Genomic DNA, 16,936 nt, shown 5'->3' with positions numbered 1-16,936 from the left:
TGTCAATAAAGATACCAAGTTGAAAGAAAATAAAAAGAAAGACCCTAAGAATAAGTAAGCTGTGTGTGTGTGTGTGTGTGTGTGAGAGAGAGAGAGAGATCCAAGAGGAAGAGGGAGAGAGAGAGAGAGAGATCCAAGAGAACTCACTGATAAGGGCCACGGCATCTCTTATTTACGCACTCACAATCACACACACACTCAGACACACACACCAAAACATTTCTTATTTACTAGCTTACGTCTGCACTATTTATGGGGCACTGGGGAGAGGCACTGAAGAGAGGAAGAGAAGAGAGGGGCTAAAATATGCATAGGGGCTGGTTCATCTGGGACAGACAGGAGGGAGCGAGAGAGAGGTAGGAAGGCTGAAAAAAAGAGGAAGAGCAACAGGGAGGGAGAGAGGAAAAATGAAAATTGCAGCATGTATGTTTGAAGGATGAGGAGCAAGAGAATTAGAGAGAGAGCGACAAAGAAATTAACTTTGTATGCAGAGAGAAGGATGCCGCAAAGGAGTGCAGAAGGAGGTGGTCAGGAGGGAGAGGGGATGATACAGTGACGTGTCCACACAGCAGTGACCCTTGGGTGTGTGTGTGTGTTTGTGTGGGAGAAAGAGGGAGTGTGCCGGACATCATATGGCTCCTCTGAGGGGTTGAAAGAGGCCAAAACCTTTTCAAGCCAGCCAACCAGCCTTCTTCATCCATCCGCACCTCATTAAAACATACACACACATAAACACACACAAATTACCCCATTCCACTTTCTCTGGCAGATGTGCGCGCGCACACGCACACGCACACGCGCGCACACGCACACGCGCGCACACACACACACACACACTGTAACAGCTAGCAGTGGCATTAACCTCCATGGTTGTGCCTCTCCATCTCCCCCAGTCAGCCTTTCTGTCTAGCCCACTTAGAGAGCCCTCCCATGGGGCAATGGAGCTGTTGCAGGTCAGGCTAAGACTGGAAGTTTTCACACACACACACACACACACACACACACACACACACACACTTGGGCCAGGACCAAAGAGCAACAAGATGGATATAGCCACACTGCAGTCGCTAAAGAGGAAGAAGTACAAGGATGAGGGAAGAAGTAGAACTGAGCTCAACTTATCTGGAAACAACTGAACTAAGATCATCTGAACTAACTCAGCTGAGTTTACACTCTGAGGAGACCCTGCATTATTTGTTCAGAGATGTTAAACAAAACCTGCCGCAGACGCTATTACAGAATTTGTATGTTTGAAATCTTATTAAAATCATGACTGAATAAACTAATAATACCTCTGCATGAGGCAGAATAACATACACCGAACAGTATCAGGGAAATTACAATGATTTGTACTTGAAATCAATTAATGTGAATCTATTTCTGACTGGCAAAGCAAGAAAAATATGATTAAACTAGATTTGTAAAATGTCTGTTACACGCACAGTATGCAGTAGAGGCCTTTGATTTCACTTAGACATATTGTAGCTGTGAGGCATGTCAATAACATGCTGTTCTAGATGATACTGCTACAGTCTGCTATACTGTGAACTGGTATATTAAAGTATAAATGTCTGTGGGTTTGAATGAAAACTAGTTGTAGCATCAGCACTGATCTAGTTAATTGATAAGTTCTATTAAAAAATCCATCAGTGCATCAGGACAGCATGACCTCCTCAAAGGACAAGCATCCTGAATGTGATTGAGGAAAGTTTGGAAGTGCGTTGCGCTTTGTGTGTGTGTGTGTGTGTGTGTGTGTGTGTGTGTGTGTGTGTGTGTGTGTGTGTGTGTGTGTCGAGGTTTGTGGAGGTGAGCATGTTTGTGAGCTGTGAGTGCTGTGTCTGAGTGTGGATATTAACCGACAGGGTCCAGCAGTCACCCTGCTGGTAAATGGACTCACCAGCCATATGCCCACCACCTCCGGCCCTACATCAGTGCCACTCACTCACTCACTCACTCCTTGTGTGTGTGTGTGTGTGTGTGTGTGTGTGTGTGTGTGTGTGTGTGTGTGTGTGTGTGTGAGATATGGATGGAGCATGATATATACAAAAAAACATAAATTCAATAACTACTGCTAATGTCAATGTTAAACTGCTAAACAATGTATCTGGAATTAATATTACAGGCCGATAAGGTCATGTGTGTTGCTCTTAATTACACGACAAACTCAAGGCCCACCAAGTCATTTTAAGTGGCCTGCCAAAGGAAAATAAATGTATATGCTGCTTAGTACATTGTCCATAAACTACAATACCCACAATGCAGTCGATTTTGTGACCTATGAAGTGACGGCATCCCGCCACTTAAATGCAGAGTTTACACATTCACAGTTTAACGAAGGTGAATTTCAGAGGATAGGTTCTCTGATATTGTAGTAAATGATTCTTTCATGAAATCTCCGTCTGTAAACAGCTTTCCGTGCCTTACATTCTTGTTGAAATTATATTTGCTCTCCCCAGCTTTCCACAGCAGTCTTCAAATCGCTCTTTTACATTCATTTCCAGCTTGGTACTTTTCAGTAAATGCTGTGTGTTTGTTCTGGAAATTTTGCTTTTATCTTCTCTTATTTATTATAATTTCACTTTAATTTCTCTCGATGTAGCAAGCACATTATTATCAAATGTTATTATTTATCTCCTGTATTGTTGTCAGTGAAAGCAAATTCTATCTGTCCAGGCAGAATTAAACTTTGTTCCCTTCAAGACTTTTTTTGGGATTTATCCATGGAGAGTCAGTTCAGTTCGCATTACTATGTATGCACGTTTGAAATAATTTCGAGATCTTGACAAGTTGTTTTATATATACTGTATTGTAAGTAATGGATATTGTTGAAATTGGACTTGTTTTTATTTAAGAAATTTCAAGTTCCTCGTAATATGTTTTGTGAAAAGATAGTTAAAAAAAAGTTAACATTTGTAATATGAACTTCTTTGCACTAAAACAAAGGGAAAACTTGGAGTTGTCCATTTTCATCCATTTATAGGTTATTATGCTATGATTTTACCAATCTGGCCCACTTGAGTTTAAATTGGGCCGAGTCTGGCCCCCCAAAACTAAAATGAGTGAGACAGCCCTGCTCTAAATGGACTTCCTGGTTTATTCTCAGTTCAGTCTGTAAGACCAAGAGAAGGACAGAGAGGATGGTGCACAAGAGGGAGAGAGAGACATAAAATGACACTATGAGACAGAAGACTAGAGCAATAATAACAACAGCTAACTCCTGGAATAGACCAGAGGAGAGTCAAATCATCTAGCATGAGTGAAAACGCATGTGTTTTTGTCTTTAGTCACTGAAATATTCAGCCTATTCTCACTCTCAGCCATAGTGAAAAGCTGCAAGCTCCACAGCGGGGTTTTCCTGGCTTAAAAATGGTCTTTGGATGCAAACACCCCAGACAACCTGGTGCATTTCATTTCAGTTCTTGTTCTTACAGAAGAGACAAAACAATTATATATTTTCCATACAAAAAGTATTAAAATTTTCTGCACCATCATGTTTATACTTCTGGTGAATGTCCAATCGTTGCATTAACCTAGCGTAGCTGCAACACTTGTGTCATGATTATGGTTATACATCATGAATCATTCATGTAGTGCCTCAGAAGCTAATCCGATCACCTTGGCTCTGTAAATAACAAACTTATAACATATTATAATCATCTTTAGTCCCTCACAAGTTACAGAACCAACCACCTGCCATTTTGGATATCCCACCTGTACAGCTATGATATGGGCAGGTAGCCTAGCAAAGCTGCTAGTTGGTTAGCATCATGTTAGCTGAGCAATATCAAAAGCCACAAGTTGTGGCCACATTGTGGTGTTCAGTGCGTTCATGTTTTAGTAGACGCAAAACTGTCTCCTCCCTGTGGGCAGGATGGCCAATCATTAAGAGAGATTAAATATCTAAATTATATCTAAGCTACACCAACAAGTTAATTTACTAATATTGATGCTCTCCATACTGTGCCATTAGAACAATAAGAATATAGTCTGATTAAAATGATGGGTGCATTGGAAGCAGAGCATGCACACCATGTGTCCACACACTTTGAAAAGATTGTTAGAAAAAAGTGTCGACCCGGTAATTTTATGCTCAACTAGCTAATGTTTTTTCTAAGGTTTGCAATACAAATAAAGAACTGTCTTCTTTATTTACAAAGAAGACAGTTTTTTTTTTTACCAAGCGCCCTGTTCACAACAGACGTCTGGCCACTGCAGAAGGTGTCAATGTGCAAAAGGTTACAGCTTTAACTCAGCTGCTGGTTGACCTGCTGATTTTGCAGGTCGCAAGTCTTGTGTGAAAAAGCTCCAACACATGGGAAGAAGAATTGCGAGGTGACGGGATGTTTTACAACATTGCAGACCTGGCCACAGCTGGTCCAGGACCTACTCAAGAGTGAGTCATATCCTTTCATCTCACACACACAAACTCAAAATGCGTCTGGACTCTAATGACATGAAGGTTGCCAGAACCCTGCTCAGACCTCATGAGGAGAGATAGAAAGACAGGGACAGAGGGAAGGGGGGTTGGTTATGAAGGGTAAATACAAGGATGCTATGATAGAGAACTGCAAGGGATGGAGGGAGGATGGATGGAACTCTTGAAACAAGAGAGGAAAGGATGTAAAGCGTGGGGGATGAAGTAAAGAAAGATGTAGATGGAAGCAGGAAGTCTATGTTGGACCCCAGATAACTATGTTAAAGACATGTTGGATTCGTATGAAGATTACAAAAGAGATGTAATAATAGACGAGCAGGAAGATGATGGATAAAGGAGTAAGAGGGAAACATTAAAGACCCACCTGTAGCTCAGTCTGGAAAAAGAACTTTTGCGGACACTGGGAGCAGTCGTAGATCTTGTCCTCCTGCCCATGTACAGCAAAAATGTGCTGCTGAAGTTTATTGGCCTGCACGAACACTGGGAGAGGGACAAACACAGTGCATTACACAGACTGAAAGAACCTCAAAACCTCCATCAGCCCACCAATAGCAGAAAGCTAAGAAGCAGGAAATGTTAGGTTAAGCTAATGTTCACATTCTGGACAGACTCAGACAGACTGTCTGCTTGGGGAAAAGAAATCTGGAGTCTGCATAGCTGTGGATGTTTTTTGCTGGGTCCGTTGGTGGATGCAACAGTTTCTAATTAGACCGGCACACACAGTTTCCTAACACTGCAATGCGACTTGGCAGTAGTCAAAGTTCAAATGGTCTCAGCTCTTTCAAGTACACTGCATTCTGTTAACTTAAGCTGCAACCAATACTGTAAAATACCATCCCATTAGCTATCTATCTCATCTCGCTGAACACACTTGCCAGAATCTAAAAAGTGGAGACTGACCAGAACAGAAGCCAAGTACGAACAAACATAAAGACAGACAAAGAGGGACTGACAGGGAAAGATGAAAAGAAAAGAGAGAAAGGACAGAAAGAAAAGAGAAAACAGGAGGAGCTATCCTCAGCCAACCATGTGATATTTATCAATAAATCATCTTTTTTTCCACTTCCTTGATACTGTTGTCTTGCACACTTTTTTCTTTCTTTCTTTCCTTCCCTTTGTTTCAGTAAACTTTTGGTTTTCACAGCAAGTGTGTATGTGTTGAATTATTAAGCCTCCCCATAGGAGCGGTGCCCATCTTACTAATTCATAAGCCACAAAGGAATACAGTTAAAGTTTAAAGCATTGCTGTGTACCTGGGGGGAGGCACACAACACAAGACAAACTCAACAACTGAGAGAGAGAGGAAGGGAGAGATGGAGTGACAGAGATAGAGAGAGAGACAGAGAGAGAGAGATAGAGAGAGAGGGCTCTCCAGTGGATTTCAGATATGAGGGATTTCATATTTGACCTGGGCAGTGTTGTTACTGTTTAAACTGTTGTACAACTAATAAACTTTCTACAGTGGTGCTTGCTGGAAGAGTATCCACATAGTCACAAATGTATGAACAACACATTTTTTTAATATAACCTTAATATCTATCATAACCCAAACATTTTTAAGGCAGCCAAATTGTGTTTGTTGTTTTAGGTTGTGGCTTCAATAAGAAAGCAATACCAAAAACACACACACCATCTGATAGTATAGATCTCATCACTCATCACTCAAACCTTCTTGTGTAGCACTCAATTTCAGTGTCAACTAAACATTTAAATAAAAAAGATGCCCCTTTATCCCAATGTCTTACTTTTGCCGTTTTTATTGTAATATGTATTTAATCCTCAATGCAGAGGAATCTCATGACTTCATGAACCGTGATTTGTATATCATAACAACGATGCCATGTGTACAGTGTGATATATTGTGTATCTGTTTAAGTGTGTGTGCCAGACTGAGGCCAAAGGTGTAATGTGATTTTAAGCCCTCCCACCTGCTGCTTAACCCAGACACACACACACACGGAGCTCAGGGGTAAAAAAAACAATAGGTTAACGTTCATCTCTGTTTACTCACTCCTGATGTGTGTGTGTGTGCAGTGTGTGTATCATCATCTTGTGTGGTAGGCGTTTGTGTTCACCTTATTTTGAATCTGTACATTCATGTCCATTTTAAATGCAGAGTTGATGGGAAACAGATAAGGAAGGGCTATCTGTGCCTACTGCCCTTGAAGGTGACTGAGTGCACGTACGCACGTGTGTGTGTGTGTGCGTGCGCATGTGTGAGTGAGTGTGTAGGTCCGTCTCTCACCTGTGAAGCAGACGGGACACTTGAAGGTACCTCCCATGCCTTCAAAGCTGTGCTCTATCAGGTGGCAAAGCAGCTTGGCAGGTGAATCAAACATCTGGTTACACAGCTTGCACTCGTGATTGATGCCCTCCTCTGCAAATAGGAGACAGACACACACACACACATCAGGCTGGATTGAACAACACCCATACAGGAACATTACAGATATCTTTTACACAAAAACCACACAGTATTTGTCATCCACATAGTATATTGATACATAAAAACCACAACATGTATCATAAACTGCTATAAAGAGGCAATGACCAACATAACCAAAGCTATAACTTCAAGTATCATGAACATTTTGAATGAAATGTCAGTGATATCAGTGAATGCCCAGAGAGTTCTATTTAAATCGGGAAAATCGGATTTTATGACTCAATTCCAGGTCACCTGAGGTATTTCAATAATCATGTACAGACAATTATATACTCTATTCCAGCATTTGTCCTGTCCCCTTTTACCTTATACACTCCCTCAAATCTTTCTCTCACACACACACACACACTACCCCCACTACCATATCTGCTCCAACTGGTAATTGCCTGTCCTCCCACTGGGGCTGTGGATGATCTGTCCTCCCAATAGCCATCGTTCCTTCCCTCCCTCTGTCCTCGTTATCTGCCCTTCCCCACTGTTGTCACTTATCCATAGTCCTTATCGCTTTGGCCACTTTTTCCTCCGTCTCGCCTCATTTTCAATCGCTTACTAGTTTGTTTAGACAAACTCTTGTCAACTAAGAAAACTTGAGAGATGAAATCATATTCACATTAATTATGGATCAGGTCTCTATGGAACCATCAAAAAATGCAAATGCATCCTGTGACAAAACCTGTTTTTTGTCATCTTCATACTTTCTTCCTCAAAACTCCCTCCTTCCCTCCCTTGGGCAAGATACCGGTGTTGCCTGTTTGTGTGTCTATTTTAAGGAGCTGAGAGTGACATCACAGCACCCATGATGAAAGGCTAGATGAATGGTGGGCGTCATATACCAACACACACACACCTTGTCAGTGAGGTGTCCTGCATGTTGGCCTTATCACCATCGTACCACACAGGACCAATGCCCCAGCCACCTACACACACCACATGGGCCTGCCCTCACACACCCGTCCTCACACAGCACTGTATCATCTGGTCTCATCAGATGATGACCAATCTATGACCCCTTGTGGAGTAACACACACCCCCACACAAATGCATACACATACTAACAATTTGTGCACTTCTCCCTCTTTTCCCTTCCGATCCCATGTCCTGCAAGCATTATCTCTCTCTCTCTCTCTCTCTCTCTCTCTCAAACACACACACACACACAAACTAGGTCGCAAAAACAGTCTGCAGGAGTTCAGCTTCAGAGCTGCAGGGGATTGTGGGGTTAATAACGTCTTCAATCATACTTGCATGACACCCATACTGACTAATGCACACACACAAACACACACAAGATTCCTATCTCTCTTTGCCTCAAAGGCCGACACAAGGGTGTCCTAATCCCATCTCAATAGTTGTGGGTCTGTGCGGTGGGTGCCACATGGGCTTATATGGATGAGATGGTATGCTCCATGGTCCCCACCTCAACACCCCCCGTCTGTGCACACACACACACACACACACACACACACACACACCTCAAAGGCAGCTAGGTTATGTGGGGCGCCAGCGTGTCCGAGACGTACTGAGACAGATAGAGGTTCATTATCATTTACTAGGAGATTGAATCAGCAGGAGAGAGTCACATGGAGTGACACACACACACACACACACACCCACACAGAGGGGGGGGGGGGCTCTACTATGAATTTTCATCACTTGTCATGTTCTCTTGTGTGTCTGTGGTCTGTTGTGTGTCTAATTGGAAGCATGGTTCATTATAACGGCACAATTCTTGAATAGAAATATATGAAATACAGTTTCCAGAGAACAAAAGCAAACAGCAGAAGTGAACAAAATGCAGAGAAGCAAAGGGCACTCAGAGGGTGTAGCCTATGCTTCGGTCATCTGCACATCTCTCTCCCTCCATGTATGTGTGAGTGTGTAAACTTGTGCACCTTCAAGTTCTTGTACTCAGTTGTAACTTTCTTTGATAAAACACACCTTTACATACAAAATGAAGAGAAAATTGACAAATTGTACGTACATTTTAACACAATGGTACAATTACTGAGCTGATATGAACAAGTGACAAAACACTTATTTGATTTATAGTTGATGATGTAGCTCTTTTTAAATACAAAATTACATCAATCACAGTCTTATTTTGTTGTTCAGTTTCTTTGGATTTCATTTGTTTAATTAATATTTTCGTCTAAAACTTATATGTACGTGTTAAGGGTATTGCATTGCACACATACATCATGAAAAAGAGTGAGGGAGAGTAAGAGAGAGTGATACAGACAGACAGACAAACAGGCGGTTGAAGGGAGAACAGTGAGGTGCAGAGAGATAATTGGGCTGTCCGGAACAAGGGCATGGAGAGAGGCCTCACTCCAGTGACTGTGTGTCTGTGTGTGTGTGTGTGTGTGTGTGTGTGTGTGTGTGTGTGTGTGTGTGTGTGTGTGTCCCATGAAAGAGTTCTCTTTTCTGACAAATACATTGTTTTGATCAGTGTGTGTGTGGGGGCTGCAGTCTCTGTATGCTCTCCCCCTCTGAGACCCAGTCCGTGTGTGAATGTGTGTGTGAGTATGTGACCCATAGTGAGATGACAGAGCCGTAGAGCATCCTGCAGTTACGCTTTGTCTCACAGAGTGCATTTGATCCACCAGCGCATGCACGCTCACACACATTTACACACAATCCTGGGAGGCCAGTGCTGGGACGGCGAACACAGGGGAGAGAGGGATAAGAGGAGAGAGGGAGAGAGGGAGAGAGACAGCGAGAGAGGCATGAGGTGAAGGTTAGGACTGAGTTTGTTACCACAACACAAAACAAACTTTTTAAACACACTACCAAGCAACTTTGATAATTATTCCTTTGCGTTTTGGAAGGCTGCCCCACACCCACACACACACACATACACCCAGTAGTAGTAGTTATGTAATCTACACCTCTGAGCATTGTGCAGAGTATTGCATTGTTTTTCATAGTACTGAATAACCATTAGACAACTGTCTGATTAGTCAAATGCTTGTTCTAGCTGTGCCGACATATTGTACAGTTGGCTGTGTTGGATTGGTTGCTATGCCAACTCTTGGTAATCGAGGTACAGGTTTCTCCTTTTTTCTTATTTAGACCTCCTCAGTAGACTTTTGCATTTTTGCAAATAAGCCATCATAACCCATAAGTGGAACGCAAACCCTGTTAGTGTGCTGGTGCCAAGTTTGATCCACTTATCTCCACAGGGAATCACACATCAACTGTGGCAGCGCTCCATCGGCTTTATGCACCCCTACAAAGGAACTGCACTCAGTTTGAAAGTGCTCACCATTGTCAAGGTCCAGGAAGTCCAGTCCATAATAGTAAACATAACCATAATGTGTTGTTATTATATTCACAGTGGGTAGGAGATAAACAAGCAAAACCATTTAAACATGAGAGAAAGGGAACATTTAAATATGATTGAAAGGGAGAGAACTTGACCTACGCCTCACTACATTCCATCTTAATTGAGAAATGGCAGGACACACACACACAGACAAGCACGCATGCATGCATGCACACACAGGCACACAGGTAATTGGTGAGCAGCTGCAATATATCTGTGGAATTAATGTTGAAGTTTTACCTTAGAGGGCAAAATAATAGAGGGAAGGAGAAAAAGAGTGTGAGGACTATGTGCAGGTGAATGTGTGAATGGACCAAAGTTGCGTATAGAGAGAAGAACACAGTCAGATTCACCATTATAATTCCACCATCAATACTACTTCTCACACGCACAGACACACTCCTTCAGCGTAATTTTTTCCATCCCTTACTCGCACTCCCTGCTAATCATATATACTCACATTGGCTTTGTCACAGGCCGCTGCAACATGTAGCAGAACATAAATGAGCTCCTTGGTTGGTGCAGAGGACAGATCCCTTAGGTGCCTTCTTGCTTTCCTCTAAAACATGTGCACACAAACACCCATACACACACACCCTTTACATTTCTTGCTGGGGTGTCCTATGCCCCTCAAATCAACATGCGCCACCCAGCTAGAATATTTGAAAGTGGGTGAAAGATCAATTGAAAGCGTGCATGAGTATGTATTTGTGTTCGTCACAGAGCGTGTTTGCTCCGTAGTGGTGTGAAGGCCGCAAAACAAGCCAGGGGAATGATGGTGAGGACGACAAGGGAGAGGAAGCCGGAAAGAGACAGAGAGAGAGAGAGCGAGAGAGAAAAAGGAGGACTGTAGGGCTAGAAAAGTGATGGACTGAGGCATGATGGGATGGAAGGAGGAAGAGCAAAAGAGGGGAAGGGAGAACCACAGAGAGCAAAGAAGAGAGCAGTGGAGGCAAGGAGGAGGAGTATGTGCCTCTCTGGGGGGTTTGCTCAAGGTGTGTTTCCATGGCAACCAGGGGGGGGGGTGATGATGTGGGGGGCGTGAGCTTGACCCATTGGTAGTGTGGGGGCTGTAGAGTATACACACACACACTCACGCATACACGCACACACAACCTGCTGCAGTGCTGGAGGGGTCCCAAGAGTGCCCCCACCTTTACTCACCCTCACACACACACACACACACACACACACACACAGTTTGCTCACAGAAAGAATGCTGCAGTGCTGAGGTCCCGCGAGTATCCAACACCCACACACATTCACTCCCTCCCTTTTCTCGTCTTCCATTTTCTTTCATTTTTTTCTCTCTCTATTTCCATCACTCTCTCTCTGTGTAAAGTAATTGCTAATATTTCCATTTGTTGGTTTTCTTTTTGGATTAGGATTTACATATATATGAACAACGGTGGGAGAGTTGGGAGCCTGGGTTCAACCTCATGATGTCATAAAAACATTGTATATTCACTGTAAAAAATAAATATATAGACTATAGAAAGACCAAAAGATTTCAACATTTATTCGACAGAAAATACCACAATATCAAATTATATTTCTCCCACAGGCTTGACTTTGTGCCTTTTAGTTCTGCTGGTTTCGTTAGGCTGTGACCTTCATCACGCAATGGCCACTTTACGGAGTGTCATGTGGCTGGATGAAGGACATCACCTCCAAATGAAGCCAATGGCCCCTTCCAGGTGGGCAGCCAGTTGCTACCTCAAGTGAAACGGTTTTGAGTATCTCAAGTCTTAAAGATGAATGGGACTGAGTCTGAAAGTGAAGCTCTCAGTTTCCAGCTGACATACTGTATGTCAAACCTTAGCTACGGCGGTGAGCTGTGGGTGGTTGTCGAAAGGATGGGATTGGGGTTCCAAATGGGTAAAACGAGTTTGCTATATCGGATGTCATGACTCGCCATTCGGGACAGGGTGAGGTCCTTGGACATAGGGGCGGGGGGCACCTAATCAGGATGAGAGAATACACCGGAGGGATTATATATCCCATCTGGCCGGGGAACGCCTTCAGATCCCCAAGGAAGAACTGGAGGACAGTGCAAGTGAGAGGGACATTTGGGCTACTTTGCTGTGCCTGCTGTGTCCATGACCCACATAAAGGATGGAAGAATTACACAATGTCACAGTAAAACAAGCTTTTTTCACTATATCTAAGCATGACAAAGGGGGTTCATGCTGGGAAATATGAAGTAATTCTAATTCTATAAACTTGAAATTGGTGTTTTCGCCAACACTTGAGTACAGTATGTAAATTCCAAAAAACCAACTCTCTGAACATTGAGACATTGGCACAGCTCAAGTGCGTAATTCACATCTATTGCTATGACAGACAGTATTAATCTGTTCTCATTATATTCTGATTGTCTTTATGATAATTTTACAATCACAATCATGTTCGTTCCTCACTCCACATCTCTCGGCCACATTTCCCAATTGTACTTATATATAGAGTGTGACAAGTTCATTTTACATGTTGTTTGTGGAAAATGTTTCCTTCTCTCACACACACACACACAGGATTTGGTGTTAACCAGTGTCGGTTATGGTGTGCCTGTGTGTGTGTAAATAATAAAAGTAAGCACAAATTGAGCACATTTGTGTAAGCACATGAGTGCATGTGTGTGTTGGATGGAGACGTGTGTGTGTGTGTGATTGTGTCTGTAGCAGCTTGGGTTTTCCCTATCAGATTACATAACAGTAGGAAGCTGGAGCATTCTGTCCTGTGGAAGCCAAATGCCTTCTAACACACACACGCACACACGTGCAAGCACGCACACGCATGCACACGCTTTCCCAAAGGACTGTTTTAAGGATTCGAGCATGTGCTGATATTTCTGAATGAGTATTTGAATATTCTAATTCTATCTTGCTGTGCGGCCTGTTGCGTGATATAAATGATGATCCACAATGTTTTGAAGGTATAATAGTATAATAATAGTGAATCATCACAATGTAGTTCAGCTAGTACAGCGACAGGAGTGAGTGAAAGGGAGTCCAAGTGAGCAAGTGTCTTATTTCTGCTCTAGTGCTCTACTGGACTCAATTCTGCTCACTATGCACTATGACAGGGGTCTCCAACCTTTTTCCCTCTGAGAGCTAATTTGACTAAATAAAAGTGAGAGCTACTCGTGTTTTACATTATTAGTAACATTTATCCACATGGCTGATTCTCCACCCAAACCGGCTGAATAAGTGTCATTTAAGTGACATTTACAAAATGTTGACACCCAACACTCAACACCAATTTGACACATTTTGTATCAAAAAGCACTTAAATTCAGCAACATTTTTCTGTATACATTCTCAGTGTCAAGCTCAAACTAATAAATTCCCAGCATATTAATCTTATAGAAAACAAAACAACGTTATTACTTATTTTACTATTTAACTGATACTATACCCTTCCTATACCTGTTCTGATGTTAGTGAGATGAGAGAGAGAGTGTGTGGTGTCTGCTGGTGTGAATCCTCTTAAAGTTTACTCTTATGGAGCTCCTTAACCTTCTCTGTTCGTAGCCTGCTAGCAGCCGGAAAGTCCTGTGAAGTTGTTGTGTGCAAGACAGACGCTTGCACTGCAAATGAGACACATACACACTGAAATGTATGTATTCTTTTAACCTTTAGCGAGCTACTCAGAAACGGGTGGCGAGCTACTGGTAGCTCACGAGCGACATGTTGGAGGCCCCTGCACTATGAAAGAACACAATGTGAATCTATGACACTAATGAAATAACAGAGGGAAAGTAGCAACATCTTTACTACTTCTGTTCTAGGTCCTGTGTAAAACTAAATTGTCCACGATAAATACTGTATACCCGAGTGCCAAAGTAATTAATGTACTCCATTATATGAACGGTGTCACACTGAAAATCTAATTTATATATAAATACAAAATAATAAGTCTTGGGTTAAAACGTCAAAAGAATTAAATCAGTAAACCAGAGAAATCTTAGTATCATCAACTTTAAGCTGTTCAAGCAGAAACACTGTCTTGCTCGCACTCAAAAAATACAAACACAAACCGGGTTTAAACATAGACCATCCATAATATTGACTCTGAAACATACTGTACATTGGTTTCAGAGTCATACGTATACGTAACATTCCAACAGCAGAGGGGCATGAATCATCGCTGAGGACTTGCATTGGAAATTGGGGAACTATCGTTTTTGCGCACACGCACGCACGCACACACACACACACACACCTCTTTTTAGCTCGTTAGCTAAGAATGAGTGTAATGAATGCAGAGCGTATTTGTGTTTAGAATCTTAATTGAAAGCTTGAAAGTGGCCAGAGGGGAATAAGCCTAATCACTGCGTGTGAATAAACTGTTGAACACACACACACACACACACACACACACACACACACACACACACACACACACGCACACACACAAAAAACAGACCCACACACACATACATACAATAAAACCTAACTCTCCACTCCCTGGGATCCCATTCAAACATGAAGTACCGCTCTTTCTCCAGTTATCCATTGCTCCTCATCTCTACTCTCCACTGTTCCTCCTTCTGTTCAGTCGACACTTGTGCTGCTCTTCCATCTGTTTAGGTATGTAAAACACAACTACAGCCCCCTGGATGCAAATCAACAGTAGAGTATGTGTTGTTTGTCTGTGTGTGTTGATGTGTCAGTTTCAACTATGGTAGATGTCCATGAGGAGCTATAGGAAATATTTATGGTGGGTTAGAGCACTCATTAATTAGAGGTACAGGTCAGTAGAGGTTAACATCCAACACAAAATAGACAAAATAAATAATAATCCCACTTCATTGGCACATTTACCTGGTTCAAAGACAAACGCATTAACCCTATGTGCTATTCAAGCGTATTTTAGGCCTAGCTAAATATCCTTGCCCTGCCATATACGGGGAAACCCCCTACAGATGCGTCAAGAGGATTCTGCAGGTATGATGATAATACAGTATAGCCCACGTGAGGTGATTGGTCAAGAGGCTGTGCTTTATATTTCAGCCTAACTAAGCTCCAACAAATTTGCTCTCGACCAGAACTGCCTTGGAGAATAAGTTACAGTGGTGACAGATGGAATCAGAAGTGAAGTCAGCTTTGTGACACCTACAAATCTGCTCAAAATCATTATGTTCCTCTATTCTGTGGAGGACACAGAGAAGGTTTTATAGTAGAGAATGGAAGGAGAGAGAATGTGCAAGACATTTGGAGAGCGAGAGAGATAATGACGAAGAAGAGAGGAGGATAGTAGAAAAGTATGAGATGTGTTGTGATGATTAACAATTCAATAGGCGCTCTACTTTGGTGCATCTGGAAGATGTCACTGTGTGTGTATGTGAGTATACTAATCTCCATCTTATTCTATCCCACTGTTCACTGCTGTGTGTGTATGTCTACCTGAGCATGTGTGCCTCTATGGATGGTGTGCATGAGAGTGTGTGCATTATTTCACATTGTGTATGTGTGTTTCTTTAATCTGTAGTCCCAGGGGGAGCTGGCATGCTTCTCTCCACTGCATTTCCCAAATGCCACTGAAAAGCCAATCCCCGTTCCACAACAGCAAATTAAACACACACGCCGGCATGAAAGGCCTGAGAGATTGCAGATTCCAGTGACTTACTTACCATTTTACAATATTGTAAACCCAACCATGAAAGCACACACGCACACACACACACTTTGTCACATGCAGTCCCATCTAATAAAGCTGCTATGGTTCTCTTCATTACAGACTCCACATCACATCATAGGACTCTTTCCTAACAATGAAGGTAACATTTCCTCAAAAGTCACTATGTTAAGATAGATAGATAGAAAGAAAAAACCCAAACATAACATACACTTGGAAAGGAGAGTGCTATCTTTACATATGGAAACATATTTCATCACCTTCTGTATGATTGTAAAATATGGCCTCTAAATCTGACAGAGGAAGGAGGGAGGAGAAGCGAGGAGGAAAGAGAAGCAGAGCCAATAAGAGCTCACAGCAGGATGCTAATAATGCAGCTCCAGCTGTTCCAGTTAACCTGCAAACTGCCCATCTGGACCCAGAGAGAGAGAGAGACACACACACAGAGATATATGGAGGGGAGACAGACACAAGTACAGACGGAGAGAAAGACACCCGAAGATTAAGATAAAGGGATAGAAAGACAGGATGCAGAATGTCACCACATAAATGAGAGACTAGTGTTAAACAGCACTCTTGCATCTTTACTTCTGTTCTGTGTCCTCCTGCGTGTTGCACAGTATGACACAGATTTGTCCATGTGCTGCATTAGACAACATGTACAACAAAGGAGCTGACTAAAACTAAATAAACTGAAACTGAAAGAGAGAACAGGGGGCAAGAAACACATTGAATCAGAGACTGACAGGAAACTGGATACATCCTCCACTTTACTATGGTGGACAGGCCGACACACACGCACCAAACCGCACACACATACACACAGCAGGAGTGACCTTGGTCCAGCCCGTCTGTCCTCGCCCCCTGCCCTGTCCAGCCACATCCCCCACCAAGCTACCCTGCCTCCCTCTCTCTATCTTGCACACACACACATGTGCACGCACACACGCACACACACACAGTGGCATACAAGGCTGTGCCAAACTGAACCTTGCTGTGGTCATAGAAACAAAATAGGGACGGTGAAACCATTATTTGTCCTGATCTGAAACTCACACACACACACACACACACACACACTCAACTTTAGTCT

General features: G+C 42.6%; 1 protein-coding gene across 1 annotated transcript in view; it reads right to left on the bottom strand.

The window, feature by feature from the left end:
* znf423 (zinc finger protein 423) overlaps nt 1-16,936 on the bottom strand; it is a 118,530-nt gene that overhangs the window by 9,264 nt on the left and 92,330 nt on the right. Inside the window, exons 19-20 of the mRNA XM_076142616.1 lie at nt 6,681-6,812; nt 4,800-4,915 (exon numbers count right to left, since the gene is read on the bottom strand). Of these exons, the coding sequence (XP_075998731.1) occupies nt 4,800-4,915; nt 6,681-6,812 (248 nt within the window). The remainder of the gene's footprint in view (nt 1-4,799; nt 4,916-6,680; nt 6,813-16,936) is intronic.

The sequence above is a fragment of the Genypterus blacodes genome, unplaced genomic scaffold, assembly GCF_046128005.1.
Source record: "Genypterus blacodes isolate CSIRO-AG114 ecotype Tasmania unplaced genomic scaffold, CSIRO-AGI_Gbla_v1 ptg000021l_1, whole genome shotgun sequence".
NCBI classification, from domain to species: Eukaryota; Metazoa; Chordata; class Actinopteri; order Ophidiiformes; family Ophidiidae; genus Genypterus; species Genypterus blacodes.
The sequence above is the reverse complement of the archived record's forward strand: the minus strand, read 5'-3'. Positions and strand labels throughout refer to the sequence as shown.